Raw genomic sequence first — 16,682 nt, forward strand, 5'->3', positions numbered from 1 at the left:
CAATTTCTTATCCTTCCATTTCCTGTGTCTGTGTATACTTTTTGAAGAATATTTTTATTATGTTCTGAGTATTTATGACGAGAGCCTAAAGCAGTGAAAGGATTAAGCCAAACACACACGCTGTAAATGAGAAATGAAGAGACCGAGATACTGATGCAAATGAAGAGCTACAGGAAAGAGAAAGTCTCAGATACCTTTGTGTGACCTCTAAGGAACATAGTACACCTAAGAGAGACGATCGGGAGGAGAGTAAAGGTGAGGAAAATTGATGTGTTTGTCATGAATTATGTGGCAAATTACATCAGGTGAAAATTTGCTGAAAAAACAGGGAGAGGAGTAGGATGATAAACAGAGCAGACGGTAGAGTCCTGGACCAGTACTCACAAAGCAGTCCTTAGCTATAGGAGCTTGACGTAGCTAAGATAAAAGTGGCGCAGTCTTATCATGAACTGCGCACATCTGTCATAAATTCGCGCGGGATGATAAGAGTGAGTCCACCCTGTTCTAGCAAATTACTTAGCTTGCATGGCCGCCCCTCAACACACCCAGGTCACGAAAACCCCACAGCTTGTATGGCCGCCTCTCAACACACCCAGGTCAGGAATTGATTATCCATATTGAATAAACTGAGTAAAGTGAAACTCATCATAAGGTATTGTTTCCACGGTACAGGTATTCTCTTTGTTGCCGATCTAGTGAGGGAAGCCTTACTGAGTGACACAGAAAAGAGAAATTCACTTACCCCCGAAATTAAGGTGACCATGACACTGAGATACCTTTGCTGCTGGGAAAAGCTGCAAGGGAAAATGCAGCTGCGTAGTAGTAATGGCCTTGGGGATCATCCAAAGAGTCATCCTTGCCAAAAAATCACTTGAATACTGTGTTTGAGGCGTTACTTCAGGATCGCATTTAATGTATTTCAAAGATGGAATTGCTGTATTGAATTGCTGTCTTATCCACTGTCTCTCTTTTCATAACTCATAAAAACAAGGGAACTATTCTTAGAAGCTATAAAATGGTGATAAACAGCAAGCTTTCTATCGTTTTCCAATATTTGAAATTAAGTAAGCTCTACATAGACAGGTCCGCTACACTGTTCACTTTCAATTAACTCTCTATCACCAGATCACGGCTGAGTGGAAAGGGAAAAGAGAAAGATCAAGGTTTTAAAAGAAAGAAAGAAATGAGAAGGAGTCAAATTTAAAGTCAGAGAGAGAGAGAGAGAGAGAGAGAGAGAGAGAGAGAGAGAGAGAGAGAGAGAGAGAGAGAGAGAGAGAGAGAGAGAGAGAGACTAGACACACCAATTGGAAGCTTACATTAATCCTACACAATTCCATATTTCAGAACCTTTTAGAGTGGTATCTAGCACCCCCAACCCCCCCACCTCTTTTTTTTTCTCTCTCTCTCCACTTAGCATTCAATTTTCCGTATCCTCTTGCCTTTCCCCTTTCCCCTTTAACCCTTCACTCTCACAACGCATACAAAATGAAAATATAAATAAAATAAGGTAAAGAAAGAAAATAATATAAATTCTCTCACGTACCATCACCTATTTTTTCCCATCTCTGCAAATTCTAAACTACGCGACGTAATGCCTTTGTTTTCACGGGAATTTAGTGCAGCAATTTCTCACACTGTTAATTTAAAGAACACGTATGATTGAATATTAGAAGGTAAACTTATCATGCTGGTCTCCCCCTAAATATGAAACAAATATAGGTCAGGACTGGAGGAAACAGACACTATCCTTATGAGCCAAGATACACACACACACACACACACACACACACACACACACACACACACACACACACACACACACACACACACACACACAGTGTGAAACACATTCAACACACACACACACACATTAAGATTCAACACACACACACACACACACACACACACACACACACACACACATACCGCGTAGTGTAGTGTAGTGGTTAGCACGCTCGACTCACAATCGAGAGGGCCGGGTTCGAGTCCCGGTAAGAGGCGAGGCATATGGGCAAGCCTCTTAATGTGTGGCCCCTGTTCACCTAGCAGTAAATAGGTACGGGATGTAACTCGAGGGCTTGTGGCCTCGCTTTCCCGGTGTGTGTTGTGTGTTGATGTGGTCTCAGTCCTACCCGAAGATCGGTCTATGAGCTCTGAGCTCGCTCCGTAATGGGGAAGACTGGCTGGGTGACCAATAGGCGACCGAGGTGAATTACACACACACACACCGCGTTGTGTAGTGGTTAGCACGCTCGACTCACAATCGAGAGGGCCCGGGTTCGAATTACCGGGAAGCGTCGAGGCAAATGGGCAAGCCTCTTAATGTGTAGCCCCTGTTCACCTGGCAGTAAATAGGTAAAGGATGTAACTCGAGGGATTGTGGCCTCGCTTTCCCGGTGTGTGGAGTGTGGTGTGGTCTCAGTCCTACCCGATGATCGGTCACTACGAGCTCTGAGCTCTTTCCGTAGGGAAAGGCTGGCTGGGTGACCAGCAGACGACCGTGGTGAATAACACACACACACACACACACACACACACACACACACACACACACACACACATACATAAATTATATTGCACTTAAAGAGAAATTTGGGTACATCATTTCACAGCCAGGATTAGATCAATAATTGGTGTGCATATAGGCTATACACATACATACACATTTATGCATACTGACATGCATATAAATGCGTGTACAGACAAGCACAAGTATATGCAAATGAACACACACACACACGAGAGAGAGAGAGAGAGAGAGAGAGAGAGAGAGAGAGAGAGAGAGAGAGAGAGAGAGAGAGAGAGAGAGAGAGAGAGAGAGAGAGAGAGAGAGCATTCTCAATAAGCATTTGAATCCTCTTCTCCCGCCGAGCCCTTCTTGGGACACGCATGCGCGGAAAGTCAACTCATAAATATTTGTAATTTTCGCAGCTCAAAGGATTTCGCATTACATTGGCAAGCCACCATGCTTGTCACATTCTAGAATCCTCACTGATGCTACAAGTCTCAGCCGTATAGGGGTCTGACGATGACTATCTTGGCACCTCCAACGGGCTAACAACAACAAGGCAGCCTCGAGCAGCGGGCGGGATTTTAATTGATCTTACAAAAATCAACTCAGCTCCACGGCATTTAACTTGAAGCTATAACCACCGCATACTGCGCCTTTGGGATACTATTGGCTGTGACACGCAGCCTGCACGGTCCCAACAACAAGAACAATAAGGATTTTGGTTGTTAATAACAGAGGCACATTAGTGAGGGAGGCGGCATGGAGGCTACTTTCATTAGCATGTTGGAGGACCTGTATGGACTGGTGAACGAGACCACTACCTCTGTGGTGGAGAACGTCGAGGATGGTAAGTTGGCTGGGAGTGCGGAAATAACATAAACCTTCCCGTGAGAACATTGTAACGACTTGAAGGTGGAGAAGGAAACACTGGCTGGTGGAACACTTTCTGCCTACCAATTTTTCCTATAGGGCTTCTTTAGCGGGTATATTCCCCTGAAGAAAGCCTATAAGGCAAACAGTCTGGAGTAAATGTTCGCGTAGCAGTCCGTGTTGCCTTCACCTAACACTAACCTAATTTCTAAACCTTCACTTTTTTTTTTCTCGGCAAATCTAGTTCAGCCTAGCCGCGGATGAAAAGCCTGGTGTCATTTTAGTATTATGCAGTGAGAAATAGGGAATGTGTCATGAGTGGAAATTTGGGAACAGATTGCTGGACACCGCCTGACAGTACGAGTTATCAGTATAGCTGGAAATGACATTGATTTCTTGGTATTACTGGAGAAAGCTGTCACTCTCACTGATATAAAAAAGGAGTGCACCACCGGAAAGTAAACATTTCTCTAGGACACTTTTGTTATAGACTTTCCTTTCAAATCACTCATTTAGTATTAATGCTGATCAATAAGTTTTGCTCAAAACATGAAAATTCCTGCATGAAGTTAGGTTAAGTATTAGCTTTGGTTAGGTTTCCTTAGAATGCATCTATGGTTTATATGTGTAGAACACGAAAATCTCTGCATTTAGAAAAAGAATTCCAAATCTATGAATTTTTTTTCCAATGGTCAGGAGTCCCCATTTTGTATTCTAGACACCAAAATATTATCATTGATGCATTCCTTATTACTTAATCTCAGACTGACGCCTTTCTCTATATTAAGCAATTTCTTCAGTTGTGACTTTGCTGCTGGATTTCGTGCGACTGCAAATTTGCAGTTACTTTTGGCCCAAACTGTGCGACATGTGACATTGCGACTATTTTTACCCCCCAACTTGCGACTTTGTGACTGCAGTTTTTTTTCCCAAGTGCAAGTCTGTAAGTTTAATAGTAAACTTTAGCATGATAACAGAAATAATCTTTTTTAAAAGGCAGAGAAACATATGTGAGTATTGAATGGTAGGAAAACACAAGTTGAGACAAGGTTCTTTATTCTCTAACGTTTCGGCCACAAGACCATCTTCAGAGAGAGTGTACAGGCAAACGGAAAACAGCAGCTTATATACGTATATACTGCATTGGCGAGTCATTGGCCGTCATTCCCAGCCACCCGGCAGGCTGACTCGCCAATGCAGTATATAAGCTGCTGTTTTCTGTTTGCCTGTACGCTCACTCTGAAGATGGTCTTGTGACCGAAATGTTAGAGAATAAAGTACCTTGTCTCAACTTGTGTTTTCTTACCACTCAATACTCACATTTGTCTTCATATCAGAGAAACATATGTTTAATTGTTTTTATATTTTTTAGTTAAAATAGCCTAAACTAGTATCTACAAATAATATCCTCCTCCTCCTCCTCCTCCTCCTCCTCCTCCTCCTCCTCCTCCTCCTCCTCCTCCTCCTCCTCCTCCTCCTCCTCCTCCTCCTCCTCCTCCATGTCCTCCCATCCCATCTTCTCTACCCACAGCAATTTCGTATGGCCTTATTCAGGTCCTAGAAATTCCAAATCATCTAAGTTAGGCTTTAGGAATATGTGGGATTAATTCTGAAAATATTCAAGGTAAATGTGAGACCAGATCAATCATCAATAATGGGGGGCGCGTCGCCTCGCCTACCCTATGATGCCACTCCAGGTGGTCATGCCTCGTGAGTCTCCCTGCAGGCTCCCTTTGCATGCCAAGCAACTCCCAGCAAGAGGCATCAACTTGCCGCAGTCATGAGTTCTGTTGATGTCCTCTTGGCCTCCTCTATGCTGGGTTATCCCTTTCAGAGACAACCCAATATGTAGGATTGGCTTCTGGGTAGCGTGCCACATGCCCATGTAGTTGCAGGCACTGATGGACTATGCTGGTAATCGGCCTCGAATCAGTCTCACAGAGCAATTGCTGATTTGACAATGTCATACCAGCGGTACCCCATGAATGGCTAAGGCATCTAATACCAAAGACATCAATTCGCCTCTTCAGATTGGTGTTCAGCATCCATGTCTCACAACCATAGAGTAAGACGGGGATCACCAGCGACTTGAAGATACGAAATCTGTATCCGTATTCTGTTTTGCAGAGGGGCTAGTTTGGTGGAATGTATTGGTTATGATATGCCCATCTGAGGAGTTAGAGTGTCAGAAGCTCACTGGAAGGTCTATTTACAGAAACAATATAAATTCAAATTTATCTTAAAAAAGTTATGCTAAATATGTAATACTAAGGCAAATTAACTCAAGAAAAAAATCTGATAGATTATCCTCCCATGACACCTTATCCTTTCACCATGCTATCATGGTACTAACCAACTCATAGTAAACTTGACTCTAGTCTTCTTGCTATGGGTGACATGCTCCAAGTGCCCTGAAATCATACATTACTCATAACTCTTATGATGCAGCAAATCTGAAGACAAATCTCCTGAACCAGTTGGAGGAGGCACTGGTGACCTGTGTCACCACCCAGCACAAGGTGGCTATCACACGCCATGCTGTGAAGGAGACCATCGCTCGGGCAGAGGATGAGAACACCAAGGAACCTAATTCAAATCTCTATGATGATGTGAGGATAACTCCTTGTTTGTCAGTTTCCTTGCAGTGAATAAGTCAAGGCTTAGTGTGCAGCTAAAGTTTTTAAATAACCTTAAAAGTTTGGAAATACCTTAGTCTACTATTTTTCAGATAATGTGTGTTTATTTCTTGGTAGAGTATGACACTTTCTCAAGTGAACTGCACTATGAAGTTATCAGCAGTAAAGTGAATGAGATTAACAAATCTAAATCTATTTTAATATTATCTGGAATTTTCAGTGCAGTCTGTGAATCAGAACCTAGTAGGTGTTATACAAAGGTCTACAGTTTCAGTTAGTACAGGGGCTAAGGGAGTAGGGTTAATATGAAAAGATGTGGCCTGCCTTGGCTACCACTCTTTTTAGTAGATAGCCTGGGTATATGGATGTATGTATGTATGTATTTTCAGTTTTTTGTATGTGAGAGGGTAGCATGATAATCATGTGTTAGTTAATTTTCATTTTGTTTCAATTTTTGGGTGTATTTTCAGGTTACTAACATAAAGAATATATTTCAGTTACTTGAAGAAAGCATTGGGGAGCTGCAGATGGACTCTCCCATCGATGAAGTAATAGCACAATCTGCAGCTCTCAAGTCCTTCAAGGAACTACTTGAGGAAAATAATGGTAGGAGCAGGATAGAGGTTGTCACTGATAAGACTTAAAGTCATGATCAAGTACTATTCCTCACAGAATAGGAGTGTTCAGGTTTGCTAGATACGATTTTGTTCCTCACAGAAAAGATTGTTTAGGTTTTGTTTGATATAGTATTCCTCACTAAATAACACTATTCCTTCCAGTGGCAAGCAATCCAGACCCAGATGGGGACTTGATTGCCACACAGTACAGTAGCACCTTTCTTGACCCCATCAGCAAGAAGAGGATGACGGATCCAGTGAGAAATAAGATTTGTGATCATGTGTATGACAGAGGCACCATCACCGTCATGATTGCAAAGTCTAAACAGAAATTGAAGTGAGTCATTAACACTACCAGTATAGCTGCTCAAAATGGACATGTACAATATAGTGGTGTAAGAGAAAAACTGAATGATAGATATTGAAGGCCAAAACATGAATTGAAATGAGTTACGAACACTACTGGTACAGCTGCCCACAAATAATCATGATGTAATGTAAGATATCCACAAAACAAACTATTTGATGAGGAACTGAATGATGAGAATGTCTGTAAAAGGCTTTGTGGTATTTATCAACAGATGTCCTATCATTGGTTGTGCTAATCGTAAACCAATAAAGCTGTCTGACCTGAAGGAAGCGCCTGATGTGAAGAGACAGCTAGCCCTCCAAGAAAAAAGACAGGTGGGTGGGTGTCTGTGTATGTACCTAATTGTATTTCAGAGTGTCTGATGTGTTTGTGTGATCCTGGCCCTAGATCTGTATTTGTTATCTCTGTCTTTCAAGTGACTCTATTTGCTTGTATTATTATACAGTCAGCACTCGATTAATGCGAGGGTTATGTTCCTAGAGACAGTTTGTTATTCAAAATGGCTTTATTGAAACAATTTTCCCATAAAAACAATGGTAATGGGGGGGGGTTATGTTCTGGGCCACTGGAAAAGTCTGTGCATTTTGGGGATTTTGTTACTCAAACCTTGAAAAAAATATTAATACATCACTAGGTCACAGAAACAGTAAAAACACACGTTCTCATTTGATTAGCTCTGATGGTATGAAATGTGCTCTCCCTCAGTCCCATAGCATGGACAGTCATGGACAATCACTGAGATCTCTTCTCCCCTAGCATAGCAATCTAACACTTCCAACTTTTTTCAATGGTCACAGTCTTCCTTGATTTCTTGCTGTGAGGAGATTGAAGGATGCTTGGATGCCATAGTATAGGACACTTAGTGAAAACACAGTGAAACGACCCACTCAGGTTAGCCCCAGACTGAGGAGTGAGGTCTTATATATGCATTTATGTTCACAAAGCAACATTTTTATTAGCTTTTTACAAGCTTTACCACCAAGAAAGGATTGTTTTCTAATGCACAAAATGAGATCTTGCAATGGCGTAGTGGATAAGGTGGTGAGTGTGGGATCGGGCAGATATCCATGTGCAGGTTTGAATCCCACTACGTGTCGTCTAGACACATTGTCATTTGTTGAGTGGTTTAAAGTTACCTACATGTCATCATGGTACCCAGGTTCGAGGTGGAGGTGTAATTACCTTACACCAAAGATGTGCCTGGGTGGTGATATGAGCCCTAATATGGGTACCACTATAAATAAAACTGCTTGCACCACAAATGGGTGGAAACTGGACAGCACTTCTCATACTCTTCAAGTACACCCACAGGTGCTATAGGCTATAAAAAAAGAAAAAAGAAAAAAAGGAACACCGACAGCAAAGCAGGAGAGGAGGAGGTCTTTGTCTACTGGTGATTGGTGGTGGCTGCTTCTTCTTGTGACCAACTTTAACTTGTGTGTTGCTTTCATCACAATATTTGTGTGTCTGCCCCTCTATTGCCTGCTAGAATGGATATCAATACATACATGATATCCATTATAGCAGGCAATAGTGGGGTAGACACACAAATATTGTGATGAAAACAACACACAAGCTGAAGAAGAAGCAGCAGCCATCGCTGATTGCCAGCAGACAAAAGCCTCCTCATCTCCTGCTTTGCTTTCAGTCTTCCATGCAAGATTTCATTTTGTACATCACAAAACAATCCTTTCTTGGTGGTAGAGTTAGTAGAAATGTTGTTTTGTAAACATAAATGTGTGTATGAGAAAGTAACACCTCAGGAAGCAGTTTTACTGGCAACCTGCTAACAACCATGTTACCAGGGAAACAATGTCTTCCTATTTGTTTGTGGATACCATTTGCAACTGGAAGTTGCTCTGCTCATTGGTAAGTTTCTTGGATCCAACTCGTGCAGTTTCCACCAGAGGCAGCATGTGCACGTAACGTCATCAAGTTGAGTTACCTGGCGTTAAATTGAATAAACAATTTTATTTAATATAGCCCCTTAAATATCAATTCGCATTAAATCAAAATCACGTTTTTTTTTTTCCTCCAGTGACAGTGTGGTGGCTGAACCTGTGCACACCACGAACTCACCACTGCTGGGACTGCTGCAGTGTTAGCACCCCAAAGTGTAGCAAGATCAAGAGCTACATTCCAGAAAGGCATTACATCTCTTCCATGCAACGGGCTGTGATGGAAGTTATTAGGGGGATTCTTTGACTATTACTAAGCATTTTATCACTATTTTTTTGGTATTGAACAGATTTCAATAAAAGTTGGTGAAATTTTCAGGGCTGTTTTCCTTAGCATTTCACAATTTTTTTCCTAAATTTAACATGTAGTGGAAGTTATTGATGTTTTCATGTGGTGCCAGGATTACATAAAATTCTTATCCTCAAGTATAGTCTATATCTTGGCATACACACACACACACACACACACACACACACACACACACACACACACACACACACACACACACACACACACACACACACACACACTCGACTCACAATCGAGAGGGCCGGATTCGACTCCCGGTAAGCGGCGAGGCAAATGGGCAAGCCTCTTAATGTGTGGCCCCTGTTCACCTAGCAGTAAATAGGTACGGGATGTAACTCGAGGGGTTGTGGCCTCGCTTTCCCGGTGTGTTGTGTGTTGATGTGGTCTCAGTCCTACCCGAAGATCGGTCTATGAGCTCTGAGCTCACTCCGTAATGGGGAAAACTGGCTGGGTGACCAGCAGGCGACCGAGATGATTTACACACACACACACACACACACACACACACACACACACACACACACACACACACACACACACACACACACACACACACACACACACACACACACACACACCTCTCTTGCTCCTCTATAACAGCATTGCCCTTAGAAGCCACTGAAGGTACAGCCTTGCCTGTAGAAGCCATGGAAGACAGCCTTGCCCTTAGAAACCATGGGAGATACAGCTTTGCCCGTAGAAACCACGGGAGACAGCCTTGCCCATAGAAACCATGGGAGACACAGCCTTGTCTTTAGAAACCATGGAAGTCACAGCTTTGCCCTTAGAAGCCTTGCCCCTAGAAGACATGGGAGCCAACCTTACCCTTAGAAGCCATGGAAGACAGCCTTGCCCTTAGAAGCCATGGAAGACAGCCTTGCCTTTAAAAGCCATGGAAGACAGCCTTGCCCTTAGAAGCCATGGAAGACAGCCTTGCCTGTAGAAGACATGGAAGACAGCCTTGCTCTTAGAAGCCATGGGAGATACAGCCTTGCCCTTAGAAGCCATGGGAGACAACCTTGCTCTTAGAAGCCATAGAAGACAGCCTTGCCCTTAGAAGCCATGGAAGACAGCCTTGCCCTTAGAAGCCATGGTAGAATTACTTAGAAGCCATGGAAGACAAGAAGCCAGGTAGCAAAGACCACAGAGAGAGAGAGAGAGAGAGAGAGAGAGAGAGAGAGAGAGAGAGAGAGAGAGAGAGAGAGAGAGAGAGAGAGAGAGAGAGAGCTGGACTTGCAAAGATGGAGAGGGGATTTTGAAGGGTTAGATGCTATGAGAGGAAAGGAGTAAAGAAAGAAAAGAAAGGAGGGTGAGAGAAAATAAGGAAGACAAGAAAGGAAAGGAAAATGTGTAGTGGTTGTTTGGAGAGAAGGAACAAGGGAAGGAAAGGTAGGGGGGGGGTATAGGGAAAACCGGGGGATATAAGAGAGCCCTATGACGTGACAGGAAACAGCGGCTGGACGGTAGAAAGTTGATGAAGTTATTTTTTCCATCTCCATTCTTTATCTACCTCACTTTTCATCCACCACCCTGCCTGTCTTTTCCCCTCCCCCTCCTCTCTCTCTCTCTACATCAAGCTGTCAAGGGATTGTAAGGTTAACTTGGGAATGGAGTGGAGATCTCTATCTGTTCTTTATAGGGACGGGCGGCGTGGCGAGGGCAGGCGGGGATACAGATGAGGGGAAAAAAGGAGGAACTTTATTTTTCACCACGTACCTTTGTTACTTGAAAAAAATAATAATGAAAAAACCCATGTTACTTTCACTCGCTATTTTATTTATTTATTATTATTTTTTTTTTGCTTCTTTAAAATTTTATTGATCTATTTTTTAAGGAGACCTAATAAGAGGAAAATAAAAAAAAGATGCATATCCTCTTCACTCGAATTTCCCAAAAATATAAGAAAGGGTAAAATAAAAAAATGGGAAAAAAAAAGGCTTTGGTCCATTTCATTAATTATAAACGCGAGTATTTTGACACCTACAGCAGCTTTACGGAAAAAAAAGGAACAAGGGGCATTATAATCCTTTACTTCACCACTCCAAGGAATATTAAAACCAAGAAATATATGAACAATTCTCCTTTTAGCAATATATGAACAATTCTCCTTTTGTCAATATATGAACAATTCTCCTTTTAGCAAAATATGATCAATTATTCTTTTGTCAATTTAAGAACTAGTATCCTATTAGCAATATATGAACAATTCTCCTTTTACCATAACGAAAACTAATGATAACCACATCCCACTACCACCACCACCACCACCACCATTACTCCTGGGATCGAAAGAATCAAAACGTCAACACTAGAGAAGAAGGAAACACAAGCCAAAATATCAGACCAATTACGTCACATTAATCAACACACTTATGTAAAGGCCAAACTTTCACTGTTTGTAGTAGTCAATCACTCGCTATATTGACATCAAGTGTTGGTTATGAAAAAAAAGTAATATAAAAACTAAGGTACAATCGATTAACTTATTCTACTCGTACTTTCAAATTCACAAACGTATAAATATCACATTCATACACGACATCAGTGACTCTCTCTCTCTCTCTCTCTCTCTCTCTCTCTCTCTCTGGGGAAACGAGGCATTAAATCACAATATAAACACTTATTAAACCCTTCCTACTCTCTCTTCCAACTCCTTCCCTCCTCCTTTCTCCTTCGTCTCCTGCATCTCCTTCTCCTCTTTCTCCTCCTCCTCCTCTTTCTTCTTCAGTTTATCTTTTCCACTACATCTTTATTTATCTTTCCTTTTTTGGGCTCTTTTTTTCTTTCTATTCTTCTTTTTTCTTCTTTTTACTCTTCTTCTCCAATTCGTCTCTTCAAACACATTTTTATCCATTTCTTCTTTCATTTTCCTCCTAGCTGCTATCTATTCCTCCTTCCTATCCCTCCTTTATCCTTATCATTCCTTCCAATTCTTCTCTTTATATTTTATTTCTACCTTTTCTATTCTTTATTTACCAAGCGTTCCTCCTCTTCCTCTTCCTCTTCCTCTTTCTCCTTCCTTCTTCACCTTTGCTATCCTTTTCCTCAACCATTAGTGCAGAAAGAGAAGGAGAGAAAAATCCTTAAACAGTCTAGTAAGGGCCAGTAGGTCTGTTGCTGTTTGTTCTTCCTTTGTATTCCTTTGTATTCTCCTCCTCCTCCTTCTACTCCTCGTCCTCCCCATCACCACCTCATCTCTTCAGCTGGGTTTAAATCACGACTTGTTATTTTCTCTCTCCTCCTCCTATTGAATTTCTACTCTAGGAAGCGTATGACCAAGCCAGCTGAGCCTTAATAGACGCCATCTTTCAAATCCGGGCAGTCTCTCTCTCTCTCTCTCTCTCTCTCTCTCTCTCTCTCTCTCTCTCTCTCTCTCTCTATTAAGTCCTCAACCACGTCTCTCCCACTAAACGTGACCTTAGAGAGAGAGAGAGAGAGAGAGAGAGAGAGAGAGAGAGAGAGAGAGAGAGAGAGAGAGAGAGAGAGAGAGAGAGAGAGAGAGAGAGAGAGAGAGAGAGAGAGAGAGCCATCGTTGAGTTAAGCAAATAAGTAAGAGTTAAAGAGGGAAGAAGGGACTTTAATGACACACTTGGCACCCATTGAGAGAGAGAGAGAGAGAGAGAGAGAGAGAGAGAGAGAGAGAGAGAGAGAGAGAGAGAGAGAGAGAGAGAGAGAGAGAGAGAGAGAGAGAGAGAGAGAGAGGAGAGAGAGAGAGAGAGTCTGAATAACCACAAAGGACAGAAAAGGAAGAAGGGAAGAACACACATAGATAGACAAACAAATAATAACAATAATAATAATAATAATAATAATAATAATAATAATAATAATAATGATAAAGTGAAGAGACTGACATGATGACTAACAAATGAATTAGTGGAATGGCATAATAAAAAAGGCACGGGAGGAATATGGGGGAAATAATGTGGGAGAAACAAAAAAGGCAGTTCTGAGGCCACTGTTTTGACGCTAATGTGTGCTGAGTATTGGGCTTTCGTTATGTATTTTATTATGATCGTATTTCAGCTTCAGAGAGAGAGAGAGAGAGAGAGAGAGAGAGAGAGAGAGAGAGAGAGAGAGAGAGAGATACTATTCGCCATATTCAGAAACACTTCCCTCTCTCACCGCGATCATTTTCAAAGATTGCAGAGACGATTAGCTGAGTTCTAAAGAATATTTTTTTTTTGATAATGCAGAAAACTAGAATTACAGAAACACCCTTAAAAACCCGTGTCACTTCTACTAGAGCCTTTAAAAAGAGCATTTGTCCTGTTGATAGTGCAGAAAACTTTTAACATGTCACTAGAATTACAGAAACACTCCTAAAAACCGGTGTCACTTATACTAGAGTCTTTAAAAAGAGCATTTGTCCTGTTGATAGTGCAGAAAACTTTTAACATGTCACTAGAATTACAGAAACATGCTTTAAAACCCGTGTCACTCCAACTAGAGCCCTGTGAATATTGTGAAGGTGCAACGTGGAAATGTTTCCGAATATGGGTTTGTATAGAGAGAGAGCATTATCATCATCACCACCCACCATTATCACTATCAATATCACTCCATACGTATCTTGTCATCATCACCACTACGTCCATTATCACTCACCATCATTAATACAAACACCGCCAGCACTATCACCGTCACCATTAACCCTTTGAGTACCATGATGCGTTTCCATATTCATTCTACTCATTATTTGGTGATTTTAAACAACTTCAGAAACTTATGTGTGGGATTTAAATAGTAAAGACTTTGGCCATTAATCTTCTGAGCTCAATAAACTCTTCCTAATGTCAATAAAATGGTCTAATCGTTTACAAATCTGAAGGTAAAAATGTGTTCCAGTATTGAAGGAGTTAATACCAGCACAGTAACATTAACACTTTTTTTCTTTCTTCTATTTTCAGTTATTTATTAGTGAACTGTAGGCTCAAATATCCACCGCACAGAGTCGAGGGTTGTCACAGGGTTATTAATGCAGTGTACGAGAGTGGAGTCTCAAAAGGAGGCCAACACCACTGTGGTTAACCTGTGTAGTTTTGGGGGCTCCACCAAAGGCTGGTTTCGGTTTAAGAGACGCTGTGATGTTGACGATAGTTTACCAGCCGAACACACGCAATACCATCATCACTATACAGGTGTCCCTCGGTTAACGATCGACTACTTAACGATATTTCGCTCATACGATCCCTCCAAATTAATCCCTATTTTTTGGTTAACGATCGCCAAAATTCGGTTAACGATCGGATTGACCAATCGCAATCGCGATCGCAATCGCGATCGCAGCGCCTCCATCCACCCGCGGCCCGTGCAGTAAACACACCACAGTCTTTCCCGCTGTTTTGATTGTGCAACAACAACTCTATCACGCTCGCTCTAAACTTCTTTTTGTGCTTATTTGTGATCAAGTGAACTTAGTGATGGCTTCCAAGCGACCCAACGATTGTTCTCCACCGGGAGATAAGGCTAAAAATCGAGAAAGAGCATTGGCCTTGATATTAAGTTGAACATTGTGACTCGTCATGAGGGTGGTGAAGGGGTAAACTCTATTGCTCGTGCCCTTGGTTTATCTCAATCAACTGTATCAACAGTTCTCCAGAAAAAGTACAAGTGAAGCAGCAGGCCAACCAAGTCACAAACCTGCACAAACACACAACAACTCGTAACAGGGAACCGATTATGGAAAAATTGGAACGTTTGCTGAGGCTATGGATTGAAGACCACACACACCGCCGCATGCCTCTTTCTACCCAACTCGTTACTACTAAGGCACTGAGCCTGTGGGAGGACCTGAAACCAGAATTCAACATAGGCGAGACAGTGTCCTTCAAGGCCAGTAAGGGGTGGTTTGAACGTTTCAAACATCGTGGGAGTCTACACAACCTCAAGGTTAGTGGGGAGGCAGCGAGTTCGGATCAACCCGCTGCAAACGCCTTCAAGCCTTTGCTTAAAGAGCGCATCGAGGAAGGAGGTTATTCAGCCAAGCAGGTTCTAAACTTTGACGAGACAGGCCTGTATTGGAAGAAGATGTCATCGAGAACGTTTATAGCAAAGGAGGAGAAGTCGGCACCAGGATTCAAGGCATCTAAAGACAGGTTAACATTATTGGTGGGGGGGAATGCCGCTGGTGATCTTAAGCTTAAACCATGCCTTATTTACCATTCCCAAAACCCAAGAGCTCTGTCTGGCTATATTAAGGAATATTTGCCCGTAGTATGGAAGGCAAACAAAAAGGGGTGGATGACGACTGTTATCATGCAAAGTTACGTGACAGGATACCTCTCCAAATTCCTAAAAGAATATGCTGCCCAAAACAACATTGCTAACAGATTTCTCTTGCTGTGTGACAACGCCCCAGCCACCCAGAGAGCATGAATGACTGGGCAGATAATATTGAGGTCATGTTTATGCCCCCAAACACAACTGCCCTCATCCAGCCGATGGACCAAGGAGTCATCGCTACTTTCAAGGCCTATTACCAGCGGCGCACCATGAAACAGCTGTTGGCCTGCATTGACACCCCTGACAAGCCGACCATGAAACAATTTTGGAAGGATTATAACATTAAAAAGGGGATCGACAACATCGACGAGTCATGGAAGGAGGTGTCCAAGTCGGCAATGAATGGATGTTGGCGTAATTTGTGGCCTGAGTGCGTGGAACGTAAACAGGAAGTCCCTGTCGATGTTACAGCAGTAAGGAAAGACATCGTTCATATCTCCCATAAGGCAGGCTTCAATGAGGTGGACGAGAATGACGTACAAGAACTGCTGGACAGTCATTCTGAGCCTCTCTCCAACGACGACCTCATGGAGTTGGAGAAACAAAATACTTTGGAGGAAATGGAGGAGGACAAGGAGCCTGAAAGAACCCTCTCCGTCAAGATTTTCGAGGAGATTTTTAATCATATTAACCAGGCCATACATCTTCTCCAGGAGAATGACCCCAACCCAAACCGAAGTAATGGCGTGACTAATGCTATAGAAAATGACATGAAAGTGTATAAAGAACTATTTGAGGCAAAGAAAAGGATGGCAAAACAGACAGTCATCTCATCTTTCTTCAAACCACTCACCGCCCAAGCAACCCCATCCACATCCCAAGCAACCCCATCTACCGATCAAGCAACTCCATCCACCTCCCAAGCTACCCCATCCACCTCAAAAGCAATCCCATCTACTTCCATAGGAGTCATCTCGTCGTACTTCAAAGTTCGTCCTGCTACCTCGAAAAAAAACTCCACCCACTTCCAAAACAACTCCATCCACCTCCAAAACAACTCCACCCACATCCAATCTATCCTTCACATCCACCGTAACCTTGAGTGACGATGAGGAGAGCCTGGATGACCCACCCCCACTGGAAAACGTATTCTCTCAAGAATTTGAAGGGTTTGAAGCAGCTGA

The 16,682-nt window shown here is 42.4% G+C and overlaps 1 protein-coding gene across 1 annotated transcript; it reads left to right on the forward strand.

The window, feature by feature from the left end:
* Positions 1-2,991: 2,991 nt before the first annotated feature.
* Positions 2,992-9,281, forward strand: LOC123505797 (E3 SUMO-protein ligase NSE2-like). The gene is made up of 6 exons (XM_045257517.1): positions 2,992-3,359; positions 5,831-5,991; positions 6,516-6,624; positions 6,798-6,972; positions 7,217-7,319; positions 9,044-9,281. The coding sequence occupies exons 1-6, from the start codon at positions 3,272-3,274 to the stop codon at positions 9,044-9,046; spliced, it is 639 nt and encodes a 212-aa protein (XP_045113452.1). The 5' UTR covers positions 2,992-3,271; the 3' UTR covers positions 9,047-9,281.
* The last annotated feature ends 7,401 nt before the right edge of the window (positions 9,282-16,682 follow it).

This window comes from Portunus trituberculatus, chromosome 18 (assembly GCF_017591435.1).
Source record: "Portunus trituberculatus isolate SZX2019 chromosome 18, ASM1759143v1, whole genome shotgun sequence".
Classification (NCBI taxonomy): domain Eukaryota; kingdom Metazoa; phylum Arthropoda; class Malacostraca; order Decapoda; family Portunidae; genus Portunus; species Portunus trituberculatus.

What these genes read in the sequence shown, in the direction of transcription:
- LOC123505797 (XM_045257517.1), top strand. Translation starts at nt 3,272, where the DNA reads ATGGAGGCTACTTTCATTAGCATGTTGGAGGACCTGTATGGACTGGTG. An exon ending in ATTCAAATCTCTATGATGAT is followed by an intron (nt 5,992 to 6,515) that starts GTGAGGATAACT and finishes AATATATTTCAG; the next exon opens with TTACTTGAAGAAAGCATTGG. An exon ending in AAGTCTAAACAGAAATTGAA is followed by an intron (nt 6,973 to 7,216) that starts GTGAGTCATTAA and finishes ATTTATCAACAG; the next exon opens with ATGTCCTATCATTGGTTGTG.